Source organism: Dermacentor variabilis, chromosome 4, assembly GCF_050947875.1.
Source record: "Dermacentor variabilis isolate Ectoservices chromosome 4, ASM5094787v1, whole genome shotgun sequence".
In the NCBI taxonomy this organism is placed as follows: Eukaryota; Metazoa; Arthropoda; class Arachnida; order Ixodida; family Ixodidae; genus Dermacentor; species Dermacentor variabilis.
In genome coordinates this window covers 199,423,922-199,444,969 of record NC_134571.1, presented here as the reverse complement: position 1 = coordinate 199,444,969, position 21,048 = coordinate 199,423,922, and the positions used below count along the sequence as shown (strand labels likewise).

Below are 21,048 nucleotides of genomic sequence, written 5' to 3'. Positions count from 1 at the left end.
TGCACACAACCCTTGCGCAACGTTGCACAGGTGTTTCTTGAAGCTTTTCAAGTTGCTTCATGTGCCTCGGATACACCACAATGAAAGTGATGAGTGCTCCTATCGCCAAATGGGCATCAGTCCCCACTGCCGCATCGCGTTCACCGCGATGGCAGCCCATCGTCGGAGTATAAACAAACTTAAATCTCTGAGGCAACGTAGGAGGCCGCGGCCCTGGGTTCCGCCATGCTAGCATAAGTGGGCAGCGGCGAGAGTCAATAGGCGCGCAGCGCTGGCCCCCCGACGTCCAGGGGATATGTTTTCCTTATACGCGTCCCTGACACCGCAAGACTCAGCCACCGCTCGCGCCCTATGGACAAGGGCCCTTTGGGCTTCCAGTCCAGAGAAGTCTACGAGAGCGCTCTCCCACGCCTCTGGTGTGGGATATATATATATATATATATATATATATATATGTAGTTGGTTTCTTCAGAATGTACTGCAAGGCGGTATATGGCCGTTATCAGCTATGTTTTCCAGTATAGCGACAGATCCCTTTGTCACACGGAGTTTACATTTGGTTTGACATATTCAATATAATATGTGGCGAAAGTTTAACGTTTGTGGCATAATCAGAAGCTTTAAAAATAATTATTCAAACCTCGTTGTAGAGAGCTACAGAAAGCAGCTATACCGGAAAGGTCGCTGCGTTGCCGTGCGCTGCCCGTTCGGAACATGCGGCAACCATCCCTGAACGGCTGTTTTCTTTTGCTGCAAACAGCAGCGACGCAAAATTATGCTAGCGTCGTATTGGTAGCAGCTTGCATCCCTGTAAAAGAAGGCAACTTTGCTTTTTTTTTCTTAAGAACCATACAAGTAAATCTTGCAAGTGGTAAATGGAACGAAGTAGACGTCAAAATGCCATAATTCTACTAAATTTTAGCAAGAAAAGCTCAGCGACAAGTGTAAAAACTTTTTTTTTTCGAGGATTTTAAGCGAGATGTGCACGTTCCCGCAAAGGGGTCCACATCGAAACGCAGCTGCCGCTGCTGGGATCGAACCCGCGTCTTCGAGCTGAGTAGTGCAATTCCATAGCCGTTGTTATCAGTACGGGTTAACGCGCGCGCTACTTAACTGACTAATCTACCACGTTGGCCTGTCTCGTCCAAATTCGATGGTATTTGTGCATCTGTAGATGATTAGCTCTGATGATCATGGCGATTCCTACCGGCGTTCGCTTCAAGAAGGGCGGCGACAAGTAGTCAGCCAGCCTGCCTAAACTAACCCGTATTTATTACATATGTTGCTCTCTAGCATGTTACCGATCATTCCTTCATCTTTTCGGCGTTCACTTAAGCCTATGCCTCTATATTGTACAGTTACCTATACCTGTAACAACCCCGGCTCTATCGATCCTTCCCCTGCTTTTTTCCACTGGCACTCTAAACGTCTTCTTGCTTATCTCGACCACTGGCCAGTTAATGCTCCCTTCCGCTTTGAATCCCAGCGCTTATGGAAATTGGGCGTGCCCTATCGTTATTTAAGGGTGAGGATCTTTTAGGATGAGCTGAGTCGTTTCCTGATTTTTTGCTGCAGCAGGCACATGCATCAACTTGTTGAGAACATCGGCTCCGGTGTTTTCGTCCTCAGGTAGCAGATCAGGCGTCAAACAGCAAGAGATCCGGCCCTGTGTGATATCATGCAGGTTCTCTGGCCTATTTTCTTCTTTGCAGTATTTATAAATCTCCGCGCACATGTTTGTTTCCAACCTTTGCATCAAATTTAGTTGGAGAGAGTGTTAGCCAAAGCCATTCAATTTTGAAGGTGGGACAAGCATATCAGTATTATTAAACACAGGCAACACGTAGCACGTAAACTAGAGAGCAAGCGATTGGTCATTAAATTCTTGTATGCAGGGTGTGTTCAGATACGGAAAGACTAAGGTGGGTGCCGACTATATCTAGTTATCAGTGAAATTTTCACATGACTCGGGAGAATCACTCTGTAGAAAGGAATGAAACTACGTATTGCCAAACCTTGCACGAATTTTTTGAAAAAAAGAATTATTTCACTAAAGGTGGAAAAGGGTATTTTAGCGAGTTGCAGATGCTACAACTTCGAAGACCTATCACTCTAAATTTAACTCAATGTACCCACCAAACATTTTTTCAGTAAATCTACACCACTAGTAATATTGGCCCAGGGGAACCTAATTTACGTCACTAAGGGTACGTTTATGAAAAATGCCACGCTTTGGTTTCTGAACAACAGCCTCCGAGTGGACCTCGAAATCAGGGCATTTTCTTGGAGCAACTTTAGCTAAGGCCTTGAAGCCGAAACATATTTTTAAGAAATCTTGAAAAGGTTAGTAACAAAGTAAAAAAAAGTATGGAACGACACTCCTTGCGCGATTTTGTCATAAAATGCCAAATGTCAAAATTGCAAAAAGTACCGGAAATTGCAACATTTTAGAGACGTTTAAAAATACACATTGCCAACTGTCGTAATAACTTTATAGAAACCCCCACCCGGGACTGTGAAACCTAGTACTGCGAAAACATGTTGGATAATTTTATTTTTAAGTGATAAAACTGAGCCTGTGTAAAGACACGTGTATGGTCATCCAAACGATGGGTCTCATTAAAATAATGAAGTAAGAAATCACTCATACTAAATTCTCAACTCATTATTTTTGTTTGAGTAAAAAATAGTGACTCAGATTGCGTCTTTCTTGCCTTTTTTTAGCCACGAAATGAGTTCAGCTTGAGTGTTTAGGGCTCCTGCGGTCGTATTCCTACTACGCTACGTTCAGGCAGCAAGCACGCGCAAGCACGCGCAAGCACGTACAGCAAGTTATCTAAGACTGACCGGGGAAGCCTATTCCTGGCGTCGATATCTAATTACACTTGCTATCTGAAATGCTCCCCGTGTACATCAGCGATGCGCCAGCCAAGACGGAAAGCGCGATGACACCACTGCAGCGGGTGAGCGAGCTGGGTATGTTAATATGAGCACAGTCGCAAAACCGGCCCTGAATATTTTTCGTTTTCACTTAAATATTTGCATGACGCTTCAAAACACTCCAAAACCGCGGAAGTGCGACTGCTTTTACAACAACCTTTCTTTCGCGCACAATCTGAAATTTGAACTGAGAATGTGACGTCTCTAGCAGTCTTAAAGGAGTTTCGAAAATACTTCCGTGAAATGGATCCCTCATAACTACGCTATAAATAATGTTTACGCCGTTAAGGGTGTAAACATATCGCTCCTCCATCGCTCGCTGCCGCCACTCCGACTGTGACGTCAATGCGCAGAGCGCGCGTGCCCGCTTTTCTGCGCAACAACACTGGGCGCGACAGCAAATACAAAATTTAAAATTCGGCACACAGGTACAGGGACTGACAACTGTCGAGAATGTGTTGTGACACGTTGATAGAAATGAAATGACCATAATTTATAGTAATAATCCAGCCCACTGTTCGTGATTTAAGTAAGAATTGTAATTTTAAATTGGCAAGGAAAGTCTCAGAAACAAGTAAGTGGCGAGACCTGGCAGTAACATCTTGGTACACCGGATGTATTTTATGAGATTATTGTGCCTAAGTTGACTATTATTAACTACATCGTAATTATTGCTTAAAATTTCAGTTGCTATATTATTAGACACTCGCGCATTATTCTGCGCTTCTGAAATAAAAAGCGCACGCTTGTCGTGAAAGAAGCCCGCCAATGCACGCAAAATTGCCGCGCGACTGGCCGCTCGAGCCACTTTGCGTGTATTCGCGGGCTTCTTTCACGCTCGGAAAAACACTTTTATGTAGCACGCCTCGAGCAACAGAACGCTGTATCGGTGGTTCTTCATGTTGCTCTACTCTACGTCTTCCCGCCTATCTGGGTCACTGAGTAGTTCGTGGTCGAATGGGTTGCCGTGCTACGGTAACAGGGTTCGAAACCAACCATTCACCAACCTGGGTCACCGGGTGTGTGGCAATGTGTACATACTTGCTGTTCTTCAACGGGCCTCCTGCATGCCAACATGAGTCAGTGCAATGTGCAGGAGTGGCCAGGCGCCGCTGTTCGATGAAAATCTTCGAAGCCCACTTGGAGCTCTTGTGACTGCTGCGCTGCCTGTAACCGTCTTCATTAAACCTATTTCATGTTAAATTGAGCATAGGGGAAATTCGAGATCCCTTGAATTGCCCCTATGCTAAGCGGAATCAAACTCACGTCACAAGGGTTCTTCAAGTGCAGCAGCCTGACGCAATGCCAGGCTGCGCAATAAATGCACTGGGCATGTTCCGCATTCCAAAGAACGCGTTTCATACCAACGCTTTAGGGATCTGCGTGATCTATTCTCTGGCTGTTTACCGCTCTTCAATGAACCTCTCGCTAACTAGGGCATCTGAGTAAGTGCGGCTAAGTGTGCGACAAGCGAGGGAACAATTCTCAGCGTTCGCAGGCACCGGCGTGCTGCACTTCTAATCTCGGAGGCCACGCACAAGCTTGTCGGGAGTTCGACTAGATGGCGCAGCGTTTCTGGAAATAAGCGTGAGAGAGGAGGCCCGTTTCCACGTGATGCGTTTCTGAGCGTTCGTACGCACCGGCGCGCCACGCATTTCGGAAGCCACGTGCGGGCTTCGTGGTGGCGGTGCTAGGTGGCTCCACGTTTTCTCGAAAGTTGAGTCACGCGGCAGTGCACGCCCCATACGTAACTTAATCCAACGGTGGCAATGCGCTGTGACGCTTTATTCAGTGAATGTTAATCCGTTCCCGTCAATAGTCATCGTGAAATGGGTTCTGCCGCATTTTTTTTTTCATTTCAAACCCATCAAAATGCGACCACTGCAGCCGCGATATGATCCAGCGACTTCGTGCTTAGCCGCGCAACACCAAAGCAGCTAAGCAGCCGTGGTTGGTAAGTTTGCTTCTGAGGTGCGCATCGACGACATGATTTTTTTTTCGCAACAACTTGCAGCCTGAAAAGGAGCATGCGCGCATTTTCTTGAGCCTTTGAACAGCGTCAAACTCCTGTGCAAAATAAATTTATGCCATTTTCTAGTAAATATTATCAGGTTACGCTAACGGACGTAAACCGCCTAAAGCTGCTTTGAACTGCTATCTTTTCGCTTCGTACTTGTACCGCGACTAAGCTGTTTTCGCTGAACCGGAAAAAAAAGGTTTGGCTTCCACACTGCTGAAAATTCGTTCTGAAGGGAAGCGTGCTGTTGGAACGTTCGAGCACCGGACGGGAAAATAATTTGAACAAAATGCAGCAACTACTATAGGTCAGCTAAAAGAAGCATTGACTAAACAGACTATGTATCAGCGTTTTGATGTGGTGGCACTAGCTCTGCATCAAAATGCGTAGGACGCTTAAGCTTCGCCTTTAAGGGTGGAACGCGATATCATTCAAAGATCTCTGGCTGCTTCTCACGCATCCTGGCAACAGGAGCTTATGTAACCGTAATGTTTACCGGGAAACGCTGGCGGAGAACGCTGTGCGCGAAGGTGACCTTTCTGGTAGAAACGCGGCCCCTCGCGTGGGCCGATTCCGGGGGTAGAGCCCAGTTGCGCCAAGAAAATTACATTATTTTCAGGTTTTTGTTATTGTTTCGCACTTTTAATATTTCAGTCTGAGACGATTTAATATAAAGGACATGCGCAGACCATGTTTCGTCTCACGACATTTGTTTGTGGGCTTTCATTCCCGAAATTCCGAGGAGTAATCTTATTAAGAGGAACCTTTAGCTCGGGCTCAACTCCGGCGCGGCGTATTCAAATACATGTAAAACGCAAAAACGTTTTCTGAGATAACTCCTCGACTTATTTTAGTGATAGTTGTTGCATTTGAGAGAAAAAGCTTAATTCTAATGACTATCGGAAGCGGAATTTCGATTTAGGGCCTGAATTTTGTTAAAAATAATTTCGAAAATTCCCAAATTTGAAAAAAAAATGAAGCTCGAAGTTTAGAAATGAAAAGCTCTGCATAAAGAACAGCTATCGCCGATTTGTAAACGGAACCCTTAAGATCATTGAAAGGGTACAAATTCAATGTCATATTATATCTTACGTGAATTTGTTACGTTGTGTACAAGCGTTCTGCAGAAGGTGTATTTTCTTCTTATTAATTTTTTGAGATTCGTGTGTAACATATGAATTTTGTTCGCTTTAAATGTACCATTATACGCAGTTCACATAATTGTGATATCGTTTTTCGTTGCCGAGTTACAGAGTATTAAACTTCATAGCTTCGTTGTCTGAAAACGTTTGATTTCTGCGAATTTGTAATAAAAATTGACGGCCTAAATCAATAATTCGAAACAAACAGTCACTAGATTTTAAGCTTTTCTTTGAAATTCAACAAACCTCGCCAAATTTGGTGCAGTGGTAGCCGAGAAAAATGAATTCTCCTTTTACATGTATTTGGATAGGAGCACCCGAGCTAAAGCTTCCTCTTAAGCATGTAAGGCAAGGTATGAGCAGCTTTAGGGATAGAATTGTGTGGCTGTACAACCCGCATATACTTAATGCCATATCGAAAGGCGTGGCATATGCATATATAGGCATATATATGTATATGCATATGCATATATACATATGCATATATATGCATATATATGCATATGTATACCTATGCACATATATGTGAACTTTCGCTCACGGGGACGCCGGCGCCAGACGCGGACACCGGATTCTCTGCGACACGGGGCCCTTAATGCCGTCGCGTTAAAATGAAGAATGCGGTGCAGGGCTTGCCTGCCTGAACGTGTGCATCCACGAGATTGATGCGTAGTACTGCCGCAGGCGTTGTGTTGTACACTGTACTTTCCCCGAAATGCTTAGAAGTGCTGAAATATTAAAACTACTGGAAGGTGCGTCACATGTTAGAGCTAGCCTCGCCAATATAGTGAGCATGTAATTAGTCACTAAAAGAACTTACTGAATGACTGCGCGCGTTACCGAGCAAGCGTATTTAATTTAGCAATCACAAAATACACCAGAAATTTAATGATTACCAAAAATTCAATATGTGTAATTAATTACGCACGATTCTGGTTGGAACCGTACACGTTCGCCTTGGTCGCATTCGATAAATATAAGGGGCATTGTGAGGGATGTTCAGACACAAACTTAATTACTGCCTTTGCAATTGATTACGGAATGAAACATTCGGCAGGCGTTAAACGCGTTTTACAAATGGCGTACAATTTATCCTGCTGCTTGGTGAGATAAATAAATGGCACCAAGGTCAGATTAGTCAGAAATCGGGAGAATGTTATGTGAAGTCTGCATGCGAAGTAAAATTTGTGCGAATGACGTAGAGTCTTTGTAAGAAATCGCTTTAATAAGAGCTCGAAAGCGTTCAATGGCCGTTTCATGCTAAGCTTTTCCCCCACTTCACGAACGAACTCAGTGTCTCACCGACGTGGTGGAAATCGGGGGTATCTTACGTGTGACGGGTGGTGAAGCTTTAACGTTCAGATTTAAATAGGAGCATTGCATATAAATACTGAACTTTCGGCTTGTCCCTATTTTCCTGTGTTATAGTCGAGCTTCATTGTAGATTTTTCCGGTGTCCTCGGTGATCTAAATGAGGCACCTCTTCATATTTTGTAGGATGATGGGGCAGGTTGTGGGTAATATGGAGGCAAATTTCGAAGAATATGGGTCAATTAAGGACTTTGCGAAAAATTACGCATGCAAGCACTCCGTTACACGCCTGTCTTAACGAACGGAGCGTAATTTAACCAGTTACCGTGGGGGAACAATAAATGCCACTAGGGTAAATGAAAACTGGAGGAACAATGTGGACAATGTTCTAGCGAAATAGAATGTGTTAATTAATTATTTCTCTGCATTAATTCGCAATTACTTGAAAGCGTTATACATGGGCAGTGATTTAACCGGGAGAGTCATATGTAGGAAGTTATTTAAAATATGTTGTTGGATTATAGGCAATTGAATTTCTTATTGTAACTGCTCCAAAGAAACAACTTCGCTAGCAATTGAGTTATTATTTAACAAGGTAACACAAGTCTGCCGTATTAAAGAAAACTGTTCATTAATTATAAGGAAGCAGATATCCTGTATGAAAATTGCTGGAGGCATTAACAACGCATAAACTTGTCTTTTGACAAGTTTATCAGTTGAACTTTGCCGCTGAATTTTGGCCAGAAATGAAAAATTGAATTCAGCATTCAAAAATAGTTGAAGTCAAACGTAGCGCTGACGTGGGTGTCAGCGCGAGTTCCTTATCATAGCCAAGGATTTCGCCGAAACGCACGGGCTAGCACACTATATTGAATTGGGATGATGTGGACACCATAAAGACGCCACCAGGCGTACGCCGCTTTCTTTCTACGGGTTGTTGGAAGTGAGCGCTGCGTGGCTGTCGTTCCTTTCTCGAGTCCATCTCCTGCTGTTACACGACACTCGGTCTCGCTTCACCACGACCGACCAAAAGCGCACGTCGCCGCCATCGCAGAGAGCAACGGTTGATGGCGCATGTGGGGCGCCCGTTGTGCAGGCTTTTCGGTGGGCCTGGGCCCCGTCGTGTGGCTGTTGAACGCCGAGCTGGTGCCGTGTCGCGGCAGCGGCAGCCTGCTCGCCATGGTGACCGCGTTCAACTGGGCTTGCGCCGCCGGCGTGACCGCCTTCTTCGAGCAGGTGCGCGACACGCTGCGCCTCTCCGGACTGGGCTTCTTCTTCAGCGCCATCACGTTCGTCGGGGCCATCCTCGTCACATTCCTTCTCCCGGAGACCGGCCGAATCACGCTCGAAGAGCTGCTCCAGGAGAACCTCTTCTACGCCGTGGCGGCACAGCCGCAGGCCGGTGGCAAAAGCGGCAGGAGGTGAACGCCGCTTTGGTGGCGCCTCGGGGCTCCTGAAGATCGCCCACACTAAAGATATCGCGCGCGCGTTTTTTTTAAGTATACTTATAAATGCACGCGCGATTCAAATTTTTGCGTAACATGATACATTACTCGATAAACACCCCATCTCATATATCCACGCCAGTATAATGTTCTTTTTGCACTATATGCAAATTTAATATACGGTTTAATATTGGTTGGAATCACTAGGAAACCGAAATAATACAAGATTTGATTCTAATACTTAGAAGGCAGTCTGTATTGAACTGTGTACATACCATGCGTGCTACTATTTTCACCAGAACTATTATTGCTTCTAAACTACACTAGGATTAAGACATTTTATTACCTGCCTTATTTTCATTTATTGTTTTGAAGAGCATTGTTTGTATACATAGTACTGCCACATGCCTTGGTTTCCCCTAGAACTGGCACTAGTGAAAACAAGTCTAAATTATAACGTGCGATTGTCTATAACTAGTAACAAGTGTTGGCAACAGGCTCATGGGTTTGCCGTTTGAAAGCTGCGGAAGTCGCTACTCTTGGTAATAAACGCGTGCAATCTCTTTCTTTCTTCGAGTGTTCTATTTGTGGGTATATGTAATATAGGTAATAATATCTGGTGTATCATCTCTCTGTATAGTTCCTTTCTTGCTAAACTGTTTTTCTGTTTAATGATTTTGCTAAGTTGATATTGTTAGTTGTCGTGTGTCATCGATCTCGAGGGCGTGCGGATGCCACGAGATAGGGGGTTGGGAGACGCAGAGCAGAACAGCAAACAGATTTTAATTACCCCAAACTCAATATAAAACTCATCTAAACTACAACACCACGAAGAGATACCAGCAACAATGCCACCTACTCAACAGTGACTAAACATGTCCCTATTGCCGGCCACGTCACTCCTTGCCCCTTTCTACGCGAAAGTCAGGCAACCTCCGCCTATGGCTGCGCGCTAACAGAAAGGAGCATTCCTACGGACTTTTGTCGTCCCACATATCCTCCGAGTCCGGTGCATGTCAGATCTTCATCATAGTCGGTGTTCTCGCCGAATCCGCTGGCGTTGCTGCCTTGGTGTTGGCCAGTCAACTCGCCCGTGCTGGTCTGCCTCTGAAGGGGAATCCTTCATGGAGTACCCGGCACTGCCGTGAGTGGCTGAATCAGGTTCAAGGAGCCTCACTCGAACGTCACCGAGGTCGGTGGCCACACCCTGGCCCGCCAGCGTCACGGACTTGACCGAACTTCCATGGCTCCCGTCGCCAGTGCGATGCTGACGCTACCACCTTCTTAGCCCAGAGCAGCATCGATAATGCCAGCTCGGCGCCACTTCTCCCTCAATCACAGCTCGGGTCACGCGTCTCGACAGCTTGTGCCGATCGGACCGATATGTGCGCCGCATGCCTCTTAATATGACGGCGTGTATGCCCTAATATTCCTATGTTTTGTGTATCTGATAACGAGAAGTCCCAAGTCAGTGTTGCGCTCTAAGACCTCTTTGTATGTAATATTCTACGATGTAAATACATATAAAGAACACATAGAACCCTACTACTATTACTACTACTACTACTACTACTACTACTACTGCGTGTCAACGTCAACCAGGTGTGTAGAGTTCCCAAACTGCCATGTGGCTCATTCCAATTGTACAACATGATTATCTTTTTAAACCTGCCGGCAAAGATTCCGCCTATCATTGTGTGTCGTTTCCCGCAAACGTTTATTCACATTTTTTCTCAGTGATGATGACGCTTGACTTCCTTATGTTCATTTTATATGTATTGTTAAAAATTGTAGCATTGCCATTTGTTGGGCGTGTTGGTAAATTGAAAGCATATTTAGCGCCAGCAAACAAGGACGGAAGGGATTGTGTAGTCGTCTCCCTTGCGTCCTTGTTTGCTGGTGCTGTTAAAAATTATGAGGTTTTACGTGCAAAAACCACGATTTTATTATGAGGCACGCCGTAGTGGGGAAGTCCGGAAGTTAAGATTAACTGGGGTTCTGTAACGTGACCTAAATCTAAGTACACGGGTCTTTTCTCATTTCGGCCCATCGAAATGCGGCCACCATGGCCGGGATTCAATCGCGCAACCTCGTGGTTAGCAGCCTTGCATCATAGCCGCTAAGCAACCACGGCGGATTAAGTGTATTGTGTAGGTCTACATTGCTAATGCATCTTACGCGTGCCTTGGTATACCTACGTATTGGCTCTACGACGATTAGTTAGATTTTTCAGGAATGCTGCTTCCTAAGGAAGCTGTTCTCTTACTGTCATTACACGCAGTTTTTCTTTACAACGTAACGGGGGGCCAACTGCTTTATATCTGCAAATCTCGGAGTTTGCCTAGGCATTGTATATTTACCCCCTATTCTTTCTGTCTGCTTTTCTGTCATTCGTGTAATCGTAGCCATTCTACCCTATTCAAAGCTACGGTGACCGATGTATGCGAAACAATGAAATAACTGATTGCTGCTGTCTGACATGACGTGACAAGAACTTTATTGAGGTTCTGAAGAGCTCATGTCCGGGGGGACCCGAGATGAGCCGATGGCTTCACCCATGACGGACTAGCAGGCCGAGACCCACCGCAACATTATGGGCCTTCTGGATGGCCTGGAGTTGTTGTAGACGTTCTGGACACTTGACGGCGGATTCCCAGGAGTCCTTGGTTTGAGGTGAAGAGGCCTCTGAGGTGGGGCACAAACACAGCATGTGTTCGAAATTACAACATTCGTATCCGCAATTGCGGCATTCCTGCGAGTTTTCTTTATCGATTAAGTGCATTAAGCAAGGAGTAGGGTAAGAGCTATTCTAACAACACCTCTTTCGACTTTTGATACCTCAATCGACCTCTGACATGATTCTGATTGTGCGAAAAAATGTACCGGCCGGTTTAGCCTATCAGCTGAGGCCTATATAACGGCGGTTACAAATATGTGGTTTGTCACCACACGTTTGAAAGTGCACTGTCGCGAAGAAACGAAGAAGCAGAAGGCGTAACTTTTCTCTTCCACTGACCACGCATCCTTCTGGAAGAGCTAAAGTTGTATGCAATCATACGGGAACCTGCTTCTCGACAGGGCTCCAAGTATAGCGTAGTAACTAAGAGTTTGAAACAGAACAGCGTGGTGTTCGCGGGGACAAGCAGGGAGAAACGACACGGACGAGGGCTGACTTGCAATCATCGAAGCAGCGCACATCGCCTGGTCAAAAGACGCATGCGTCAGTAGCCCCTCCTTATCCATTACGTCCCAAGAACTAGCATTTTTAGCCGGGGGGATAGGATGATTACAGGTATCTCCCCTGTTCAGTGCAGCACGTAGGAATCATTGTGAATATATGTATGGTTTTTTTGGTTTCTTCTGTTGGTTGGAGCTGGTATATATGCTTCGTTCCAAGCAATAAACTTCAATAGCAAGTCAGCGCTCGTCCGTGTCGTTTCTCCCTGCTTGTCCCCGTGAACACCGCGCTGTTCTGTTTCAAATACGTCTTACCAACTCGCCCAAACGTCTGTTTTAACTAAGAGTTACCAAGATAGAGCAAGCGGGCTTGACTCCTGACAGCAGGTCTGACGGCCTACGACTGTTCTCGCTGCTAGCATGTGTGTTGTTATTCATTCAGGGCACAATTTCACTCAACAAAGAGTTACGTTCCTTTTTAGCTATTTCCGTCACTCTTTCCGTTTTCTAATCGTCAACAGAATGTGACACTATAAAGGTACATTGTGCAATTGACATTGCGAAACACTGCGCATCATTGAGCCACATCGGAAATATTTGCCAAATACGGAAAGTTAACGGCATGCAAGCAGCGTTCGATCGCAATAATTTTTCGAAATAAAATCACTATAATTATAGAGTCATATCATAAGAAGCCAACAAACACTGACAGCAAGGACAACATAGGGGAAATTACTTGTGCCTAATAAGTGAAACAAAGAAACGATAAATTAATGGAAATTAAAGTGGGTGAAAAAACAACTTGCCGCAGGTGGGAACCGCACCCACAACCTTCGCATTTCGCGTGCAATGCTCTACCAATTGAGCTGTTTGAGCACTGTTTTCTATACCTGTTGAGCACTGTTTTCCCGTCCACTTTCTTGGATATATTTATGTGTCCTAGTAGAACCCTGGGAGTGTTAGCCAGCGCCACCACTCACAGACCTGGGCGGCGGACGTGGAACGTCCTTTTTGCCGCAGGCGTCACGAGAACGTGACCTTTTAGGGCGAAGGCAGCTGGTCAATAAACCCACATATGCTACCTGATGGCATCAATGATGCCGGGTTCGAGACCATTGTTATGTAATAAACGAGAAGAAAGGGGGTTAACCGAGGAGACCGATCTTTATTAGTCATATCATAAGAAGCCAACAAACACTGACACCAAGGACAACATAGGGGAAATTACTTGTGCCTAATGAATGAAACAAAGAAACGTTAAAAAATGAAAATTAAAGTGGATCAAAAAACAACTTGCCGCAGGTGGGAACCGAACCCAGGGTTCTGCTAGGACACATAGATACACAAGAAAGTGGATGGGAAAGCAGTGCCATCGCACGCGAAATGCGAAGGTTGCCTGTTCGGTCGAAGTTGCGAGTCAATGCAACACGGAGTCGAGCAAGGCTGGTCCAACCATACAGTTCCTCACCATAACAGCTAGAGGGAAATCTGACGCAACGGTCTATGGGAGTTTCTTAAGGGACGCCGTGCCGTCATGAGAATGACGATATATGTGTCTGCGATGCTCGTGTTGGCTGGTGTTGTAAGAGGCTTCGTCTAGAACGTAAATATGGCTACACGAATAACGCGTTCTCAAAGGAAAATCTTCATAACATATTTCCACTCACAGAAATTATATCTTTACTCACCTACAATGCATGACGAAGCGAAGAAAAGCAAGAACAGACGACAAACTGTTTCAAAGCGAGCGCGAATCTTGTCGTGTGTCCTCCAACTTTAGCGGCCCGCTGATATTTTTTAAGTATCAGATAATTGTGCATGCAATACCAAGTTCTCATAGTTAAACAAAACATGTTTTTGTGTAATAATAAACCTAACACAGCTTTTTAGGTGCTGTTTTAGCAGAAAATAACCATTGTGACAGACGGAACCGTGCTTGTCTGGCTCACCGAGAACAATGCCAATCCGAAGTCACAACATACCGGCATTCCCATGCATACCACAGCGCAGCAGCGCCAGATTTGCTCTAGGTAATATAGCGAGAAACTCTATGGGTCTAACAGAGGACCTCTATATTTTCACTTGTAAGAAAGGTTCGTCTCGTCCTTTCTGCCATGAGGTAGCCTAAAGTCACCGTTACGACATATGTGACGAGCCCGGCATCGACCTTTACCACACTTATTGCGATAGCGACTATATGGTTATTCCAGGCGCACTTCTGACACCGCCGTTGGCGTTGCCATGACGTTCCATATAAAGACCAAGGGCGATAACACTGTCACCGCGCGCCGAATGCTGTGTGTGCGACTGAAAGCGCGCGAGGGGAGCCGACGATCGCGGCTCACCATGGCGCGCGCGAGGAAGGAAGGCATTGAGCGAAAGGCCGTAGGGTATGGGAGAGAAAAACTACAAATATCTTATTTAACAATTACTGCATTCAAAAAGTGTTGTGCTGATTCTTATATTTGTGAGAAAAAAGTGTGCATATAGTTTGGTGACTAATTGGATGTATGGCAACAGTGGTACCGACGATAACATAACGTCATGACAACGACGTGAAGATGGCACAATGAACAGGCAGCACACTTCGTTGGTGGACATGACAATGAAGCGACCTCTACCAGAGAAGAATGTTGAGAATGGTGGAGAGACGAGAGCTAAGGCCTACCGGACCGATGCCCGGACTAAGGAAGCCACCCACCACGAGGCGACACACACTACATCGCTATATCTACCTTTATAATAAAATTTATTTCATCATCATCATCATCATCAATATCACAGCGTTTTTTTTTTTCTATAGCTTATGGGTGGTGTGGCGTGTGGTGCAGTCAGAAGACTGATGTCGTGGACAGCAACAGCTCCGACGCGCTTTACTGCAGTAGTTTTTGCTTGCAAACAGGATGCCGACTACGCCAACTATGCGACCCCCCTCTTGAATTTTTAAATCGTTTTTTCTTACTTGTCATAAGGACTTCATGTTCACTAGTGAAGTTTCCGAAATGTGTAGTACTGTGTGCTACAGCTGCTTTACGGAGTTGAAGATCCACCATTTACTGCATAGAGTGTGTACAAAAACATCGAAAGCTCATAACCATGAAGAGTGAGCAAAAGCAATTAACGTCCTCCCTCCTCGTACACAAGTAGGCGACACATGATGACATGATTTTTCGAATAACTGAGCAATTTATTTATTTTTTACAAAACGGCAGGCACTCCCGCTATGTGGTTGCAGGGCGCGACTTCTTGACTCCCGCGACGTGAACCCACGGGGGCCAGGCGGGAAAGCCGGCTTTTACTTGAGAGGGCCGCGCCAGTGCGCTAGCTGCCTCCATACACGCAGGCCGCCTGGCAGGCCGCCCTCGTCCTGAATCGGTTGGCGCCAGCCAGACACCGGCGCCACGCATGGCCCGCCGTAGACGTGGGCACGCAACGCAGCGCCACGCTTTCCCCAAAGTTGGCGGCGAAGAAAGGAAACTTGAGCTGCCGGGAGTTGCACGTGGCCGGCGTAGGCGTTCGGCAGGCGCGCGCGGAGTGCGATCCCGCGCGTCGGCGCACGCACGCGTCCAGGCACCGGCCCACGCTGGAGAACAGCTGGCCGTCCCGGGACGGGCACTTGCCCGACGGGAAGCTCCACAGGTGGCAGCCGCGACTGTCGAAGAACCACAGGTTGCTGCCGTTCACGACGTCGACCCTGTGCACGGGAAGGCGACAATCGACATTCCTGCACGGCGATCTGGTCTCGTGCGACTGAGGAGGGTTTAACATCTGGATCCTGTAGCTCAGTTTGGTGGAGTAACACTATAATAATGGCATGGCATCGAATTTCCTGCCATACTTCGGCTGTCTGGCTAGTATTTCAGGGGATGCGAAAATAATAGTTAATTCTGAATGGCTTATTCTGGTTCCGAGAGGAGTAGTCGTGCGCCAAACGTGGCCATTTCACCTTAATGGAACACAGCTAGCTGTCGGACGACATGCCCGAGTCGACGGAAATTGTCAAGGTTACCATTACAAAATAAACACGCATATCCAACGAAGTGTTAGAGTCTATGTAAAACGAAGCTTTCATAAAGAAGCAACGTAAATGCAATAAAATTAAATGTAATACGTCATTATCGTCAGACATCCAAGCATTATTTATGCACCACACAGGTCATAACTCTATTGACATGCAATGTTCGTTTATGGGCTACACCGTGTGAGCTTACAAGCTACCCAAGTTATGTCGAGATTCATACAGCAGTTCATACGAATGCACGACGCGAGAAGGCGACCCAGTTACGCGCTGTTCGTCGTTTGTAGTGTGAAGAAGAATGGTAAGCAAAGGCGTTCGCAGATAGAAATACGACGTGAAGTAGTAAGATTGATGGTTATTCATCCGTTTCATCCCTGCGCTCTTGGCATATACGAAAGCAGGCGGAGAACGGACGTGCTTCCGTGTGTACACGACGAGCGCGGCTGTACTTTGGCCAAGACAGCAGCAACAGTGTAGCCATCGTCAGGAAATCCGGGAGGGTTCAGTAAGCTATCGTGGCTTTAAGAAGGGCCGCTTAAAATATGAAGAAGCCAGACGCACGTGCGTATATATACGCACGCCGCAGCTGTACAGCGACGCGATGCAGTTTCGTGCTTGTTTTGTTGCCCTCCACGCAAAAATCTACGATGTTTTTTTCTTTAATTCGCGTGTCCTCTGTGCACAATTGCGCTGTGGAAGAAGCTATATGGGCCATCGGACCGAAGGACGGAGAGCCCTAGCCGGTGACGTCTCGCCAATCGGCCGAAGTCGAGAAAGGCCGTTCGACAGCCTTATAGTACGTATATTGAGGTTTCGAGACTGCTATAAGTAGTATTTATGCCAACAGAACCGTAGTTACTGGAGATCTAGCGCTGCTATTCTGAAAAGTATTTTAAGCGCTAAAAACTGTTCTCATGAGCACTATATGCCAGCCAACGATAATGTTCCGTAGTGGCTATGGTGTTGCGCTACTAAGCTTGAGGCCGCTTGTTCGATCCTGGCCGCGGCACCTGCATTTCAATGGGGACGAAATTCGAAAACACTCGTCTACTTATATTTAGGCACATGGTAAGGAATGCTGGGTGGTCAAAAGCAATAGAGTTCCCCCTTACGGCGTGCCTCGTAATCAGATTGGGATAACCGGTAACCAACGGGCTGACGCACGCGGAATTCAAGCGACAGTACAGTGCTGGCGCGCCATGGTGACCACGGTAATGAAACGGATCACCTAGTTTCACTAGAGACGGCGCGAGATCAAGAGAGCCGGGGTGCATGTGCTTTAATACTCCTATGTACCGTTGCCATTCCGCCCCGACTGACGAGAAAATAAAAGGTGATTATTCGCGGACAGCGCATTCGACTTAGTGTCGAGCTGGCAAGATGACGTCAACGACCTGATCGAGATGCCGAAGAACTAACAAAACGGCTACCCTGTCCAATGTGCCATGGCTCGGGAGAATATGTCGACAGAGCTCAGCTATTCCCTGGAATTGACGACCCTCACAAAACACCGTCGTCGACCGCACATTTCGCCTAGTGATCCAGACGGCGTCCGAGCATGGGCATATGGTCCCTACCATAATTCGCTCCTTTCGTACATAATGGAGTATGGCCTGCATTTTACGTTGTCGGAAATACCGCTGAAGGCATACCCCGATGTCACTTATTTTTTAACGAAAGACGTTTATACTGCTACTATTCTACGTGCACCCTCATTAGAATACATCCGTGGCCGCAGCGGGCATCGAGCCCGCAACCTCGTGCTCCAGAACGCAACGCCGCTGAACCATCACGGAATGTTAACAGCAGCTAGAAGTGGAAATAGGGATAATGGAGTGCGATGTGGCGCACTTTTGAACATATGTCATACAACATTGCACGACTAGTTTGCTGACCTGCCACACGTGGACAGCAGAGGCGTCTGCAAGCACTTTCCGGCAGGTTTCCTAGTGCGGACGCACTGCCGTGAGCAGCCCACAGCCGTGACGAATCGGTTCGGGCTCCGGTTGCAGACCTCGGCCCCGGATGGGCCGCTCAGTGCGACGCAGGCGTTGGCCGCCGGGTTGAAGAAGAACTCGCGCCGGGGTTTCAGGCAGAACTTATAGAAGACGCGCTGGCATCGGTCCGGCTTCTGCAGAGTTCGCGAAAACCAATACTGCGCAATGAGCACTGCGCCTTGAGAAATTCTCTAAAAGCATTACTGCCGATAAGAAAACCTGACAGCTTAATCAACAGTTGCAGTTGGCGTATTGCGAATTTCATAGGGTTCAATAAATGACGTTTACCGTGTTAGCTGTACTATTGGTTACTAATTAGGCTGAGCGTGACAGTATTTGAACCATGACTTTGAAGCAGAGAACAGCAAAAAGCTAATCTAACAGCATGCTTCTCAAGGCAATGTCACTGATGGGAATGTACATAAGTAGTGTGTAGCAGGAAATGCCACACAGATGTTCCTTTCTTCTGAAATACATCTCGCAACGGGCAGTTCTCAAGAAAGCCAATTGCCTTTAGAAACAAAGTCCCAAAATTGATGAAGTCTGTGGCATGTTCCACACTCAAACACGCCCTTTGAGTCAAGTCGTGTCGCTGACTATACTGCCACGCTGAATCAAAAACGCGAATTGAAGCACTGACAAAAAAATGCAGCAAAATTAACGAAGTGACGGCTCCAAACGGGAGCCATGTTCTCAATAATACCATTGAAACTACAGACTATGAGGCACACATTCACCAGAAATGACCGGACACTTTCGACGACGTATGCTCGCTGCTCAAGTCGCTTACTGAAACGCACATAAACACGCCAAATTCGTTTTGTGAACAAGGCCATATGGAAGCAGTAACGTAATAAAATTTCACTTCGGCTCTGATCGGTGTTTTACTTGGCGTCTTTGGAGAACGTACGTTTTCCCGTCAGTGAGGGTTCACGTCAAACTGTGAATTTCACTTTAGCATCTGCCTGATTGCAGACTTGCCGTTCGCCCTTACAGTGATTCGGCTTAACCAATGCAGTACTTTGAGCAGTGGAAAGCTGGTCTTTGTGACACCTAGAACTAGTTCGGTCTGTTTTGACGAGTCCGAGACATTTCGTATCAATTGCTTTTAAGCGAGGAACTAACCGAACATTTACGGCTATTTCTTCTTTTTTAGTTCACTATTAGAGTGCATAGTTACTCTTGGTATATGTTTGTTTACGAGTTCAATAATTTTATTTTTAAATAGTGTCCAGTTTTCTTCAGGCGAGTGCATATGGAATAATGTCTCAAAAGTTGAAAAGAAGTCACCTAACTCGTAATTAACAGCTTCGTAGTTTCCTTTATCATATAGGCATATAGCTTTGTTGGATTTTCGTTGTCGCATGGGTTGAAAGGTGAAGGTGGCATGGATTACTTTATGCTCACTTACCTCACGGAGGTAAGTTATGGATGATAGACTGTCAGGATGGCTGCTTAGTATAAGGTCTAGTACATTAGATGAGTCTTTTGTAACCCGCGTAGGCTCTAGCACAAATTGAGTTAGACTGAAATTATGACACACATTAACAAATTCTTTAGCAGCTTCATTGCCTATGATTAAAGCACTATTGTTAGTCCAGTTGATTTGCGGAAAATTAAAGTCGCCGAAAAGCAGGATTTCTGCGTTAGGGTGTTTTTCACTAAGTTTGCTCAAGATGTTATTAAGTTTATGCGAAAAACCAGGAGTGTTATGTGGTGGTGTGTAACAAACGCCCAAGAGAACAGTCTGTGGTGAAGCGCGGCAGATTAGCCATGTTATTTCCAAGTCGGTCTCAATGGTTGCGAGCGTGCACGATAAATGGTGATGCGCGGCGATTAGCACACCACCACCTCGTGAGATTTCGTGGTCTTTCCGGAAAAGGCAGAAATTCGGCAAGTCAGCAAGAACCTCAGTATCGGTAATATCGTCAGTCAGCCAGGTTTCAGTTATTATCAGGAAATCACTGTTAGACGACCACACGAGGTTAGACAGAATATCGCGTTTAGGAAGGAAGCTGCGTGCGTTGGCAAAGATTACGGAAAAGTAGAGGTTAGCTCGTGTCGATACCGTAGGGCGTTTTCCGCGTCGAGTTGGCTGCTATTGCAATTCTTTCACACTCTGTGTGCGTTCATCGGAAACATAGAGCTTATTACCCGTAAACAGAGTTTCAAAGCGCAGGGAGTAAGGTGCCGATTTGCTTTTTGCGAATCAAAGAAGGTGTCTGCGGGCCAATTGAACAGGACGTGTAAAATCCTCGCCAACGCTGAAGCTTGTTCCTTTAAATTTACGGCCGTTAGAAAGAACAAGATCTTTTGTTTTATGAAAGGTGAGCTTCACTATTATGGGGCGGTTACTATTAGCTGCACGATGATGATGATGATGATGATGATGATGATGATGACGACAATGATGCAGTGCTTACTGGTGATTTCGATTAGATTGCGCTGACAATCTTTGGATCGCCATTGTGCGCCTCGCACGCGTTTACATAGCTATATGTTTTCCTACAATAAATTACTAGAAAGAACTCTGGAGCAGCGATCGTTTTGCCATATTTGTTTCAGCTTAAGTCTCGTAGCTTTCATAACTTCGCGTGACGTTATTTTTTTCATTTCTGAATTCCCAAGCACTCACAGTTCCTTAACCATAGCAGTGCAATTAGACTCTGCCAACGTGCGTAATCGTAGCAAACGTTTTGCATTTACAGTGCATTATTTTTCCAAAAATGAGCAATATGCGAAGACAGACAGCCGTTTGAAGCCATAAGGACGAAGTTCTTGGCAAGTCGATGTGTACTGCCCCTCATCCGCATGCTGGCTAAACCACCCTGCTTGCGACTCCCGCAGACACTAGCGCCAGAGTTTTCGTTGGCAACTTTTGTAGGAAACTGTGCAGACGACAACTTGTGCTGGTGTGCGGGCAGTCGTGATACGAGTCAAGTGCGTCATAGTGGAGGGCCACGTGACAACTGAACTTAAATGTTTCTCGATTAAATTATGG

The 21,048-nt window shown here is 46.0% G+C and overlaps 1 protein-coding gene and 1 long non-coding RNA gene across 2 annotated transcripts in view; one reads left to right on the top strand and one right to left on the bottom strand.

Annotated features, from left to right (window-relative positions):
- The window catches only part of LOC142578499 (facilitated trehalose transporter Tret1-like), a 92,140-nt gene extending 83,305 nt beyond the window's left edge, over positions 1-8,835 (top strand). Inside the window, exon 6 of the mRNA XM_075687880.1 lies at positions 8,507-8,835. Within this exon, the coding sequence (XP_075543995.1) occupies positions 8,507-8,835 (329 nt within the window). The remainder of the gene's footprint in view (positions 1-8,506) is intronic.
- Positions 8,836-15,195: 6,360 nt separating this feature from the next.
- LOC142580048 (uncharacterized) lies at positions 15,196-18,177 on the bottom strand. The gene is made up of 2 exons (XR_012827547.1): positions 17,946-18,177; positions 15,196-15,726 (listed from the first exon to the last, which is right to left on the bottom strand). It is a non-coding gene; the product is annotated as an uncharacterized LOC142580048 (long non-coding RNA).
- Positions 18,178-21,048: the final 2,871 nt, after the last annotated feature.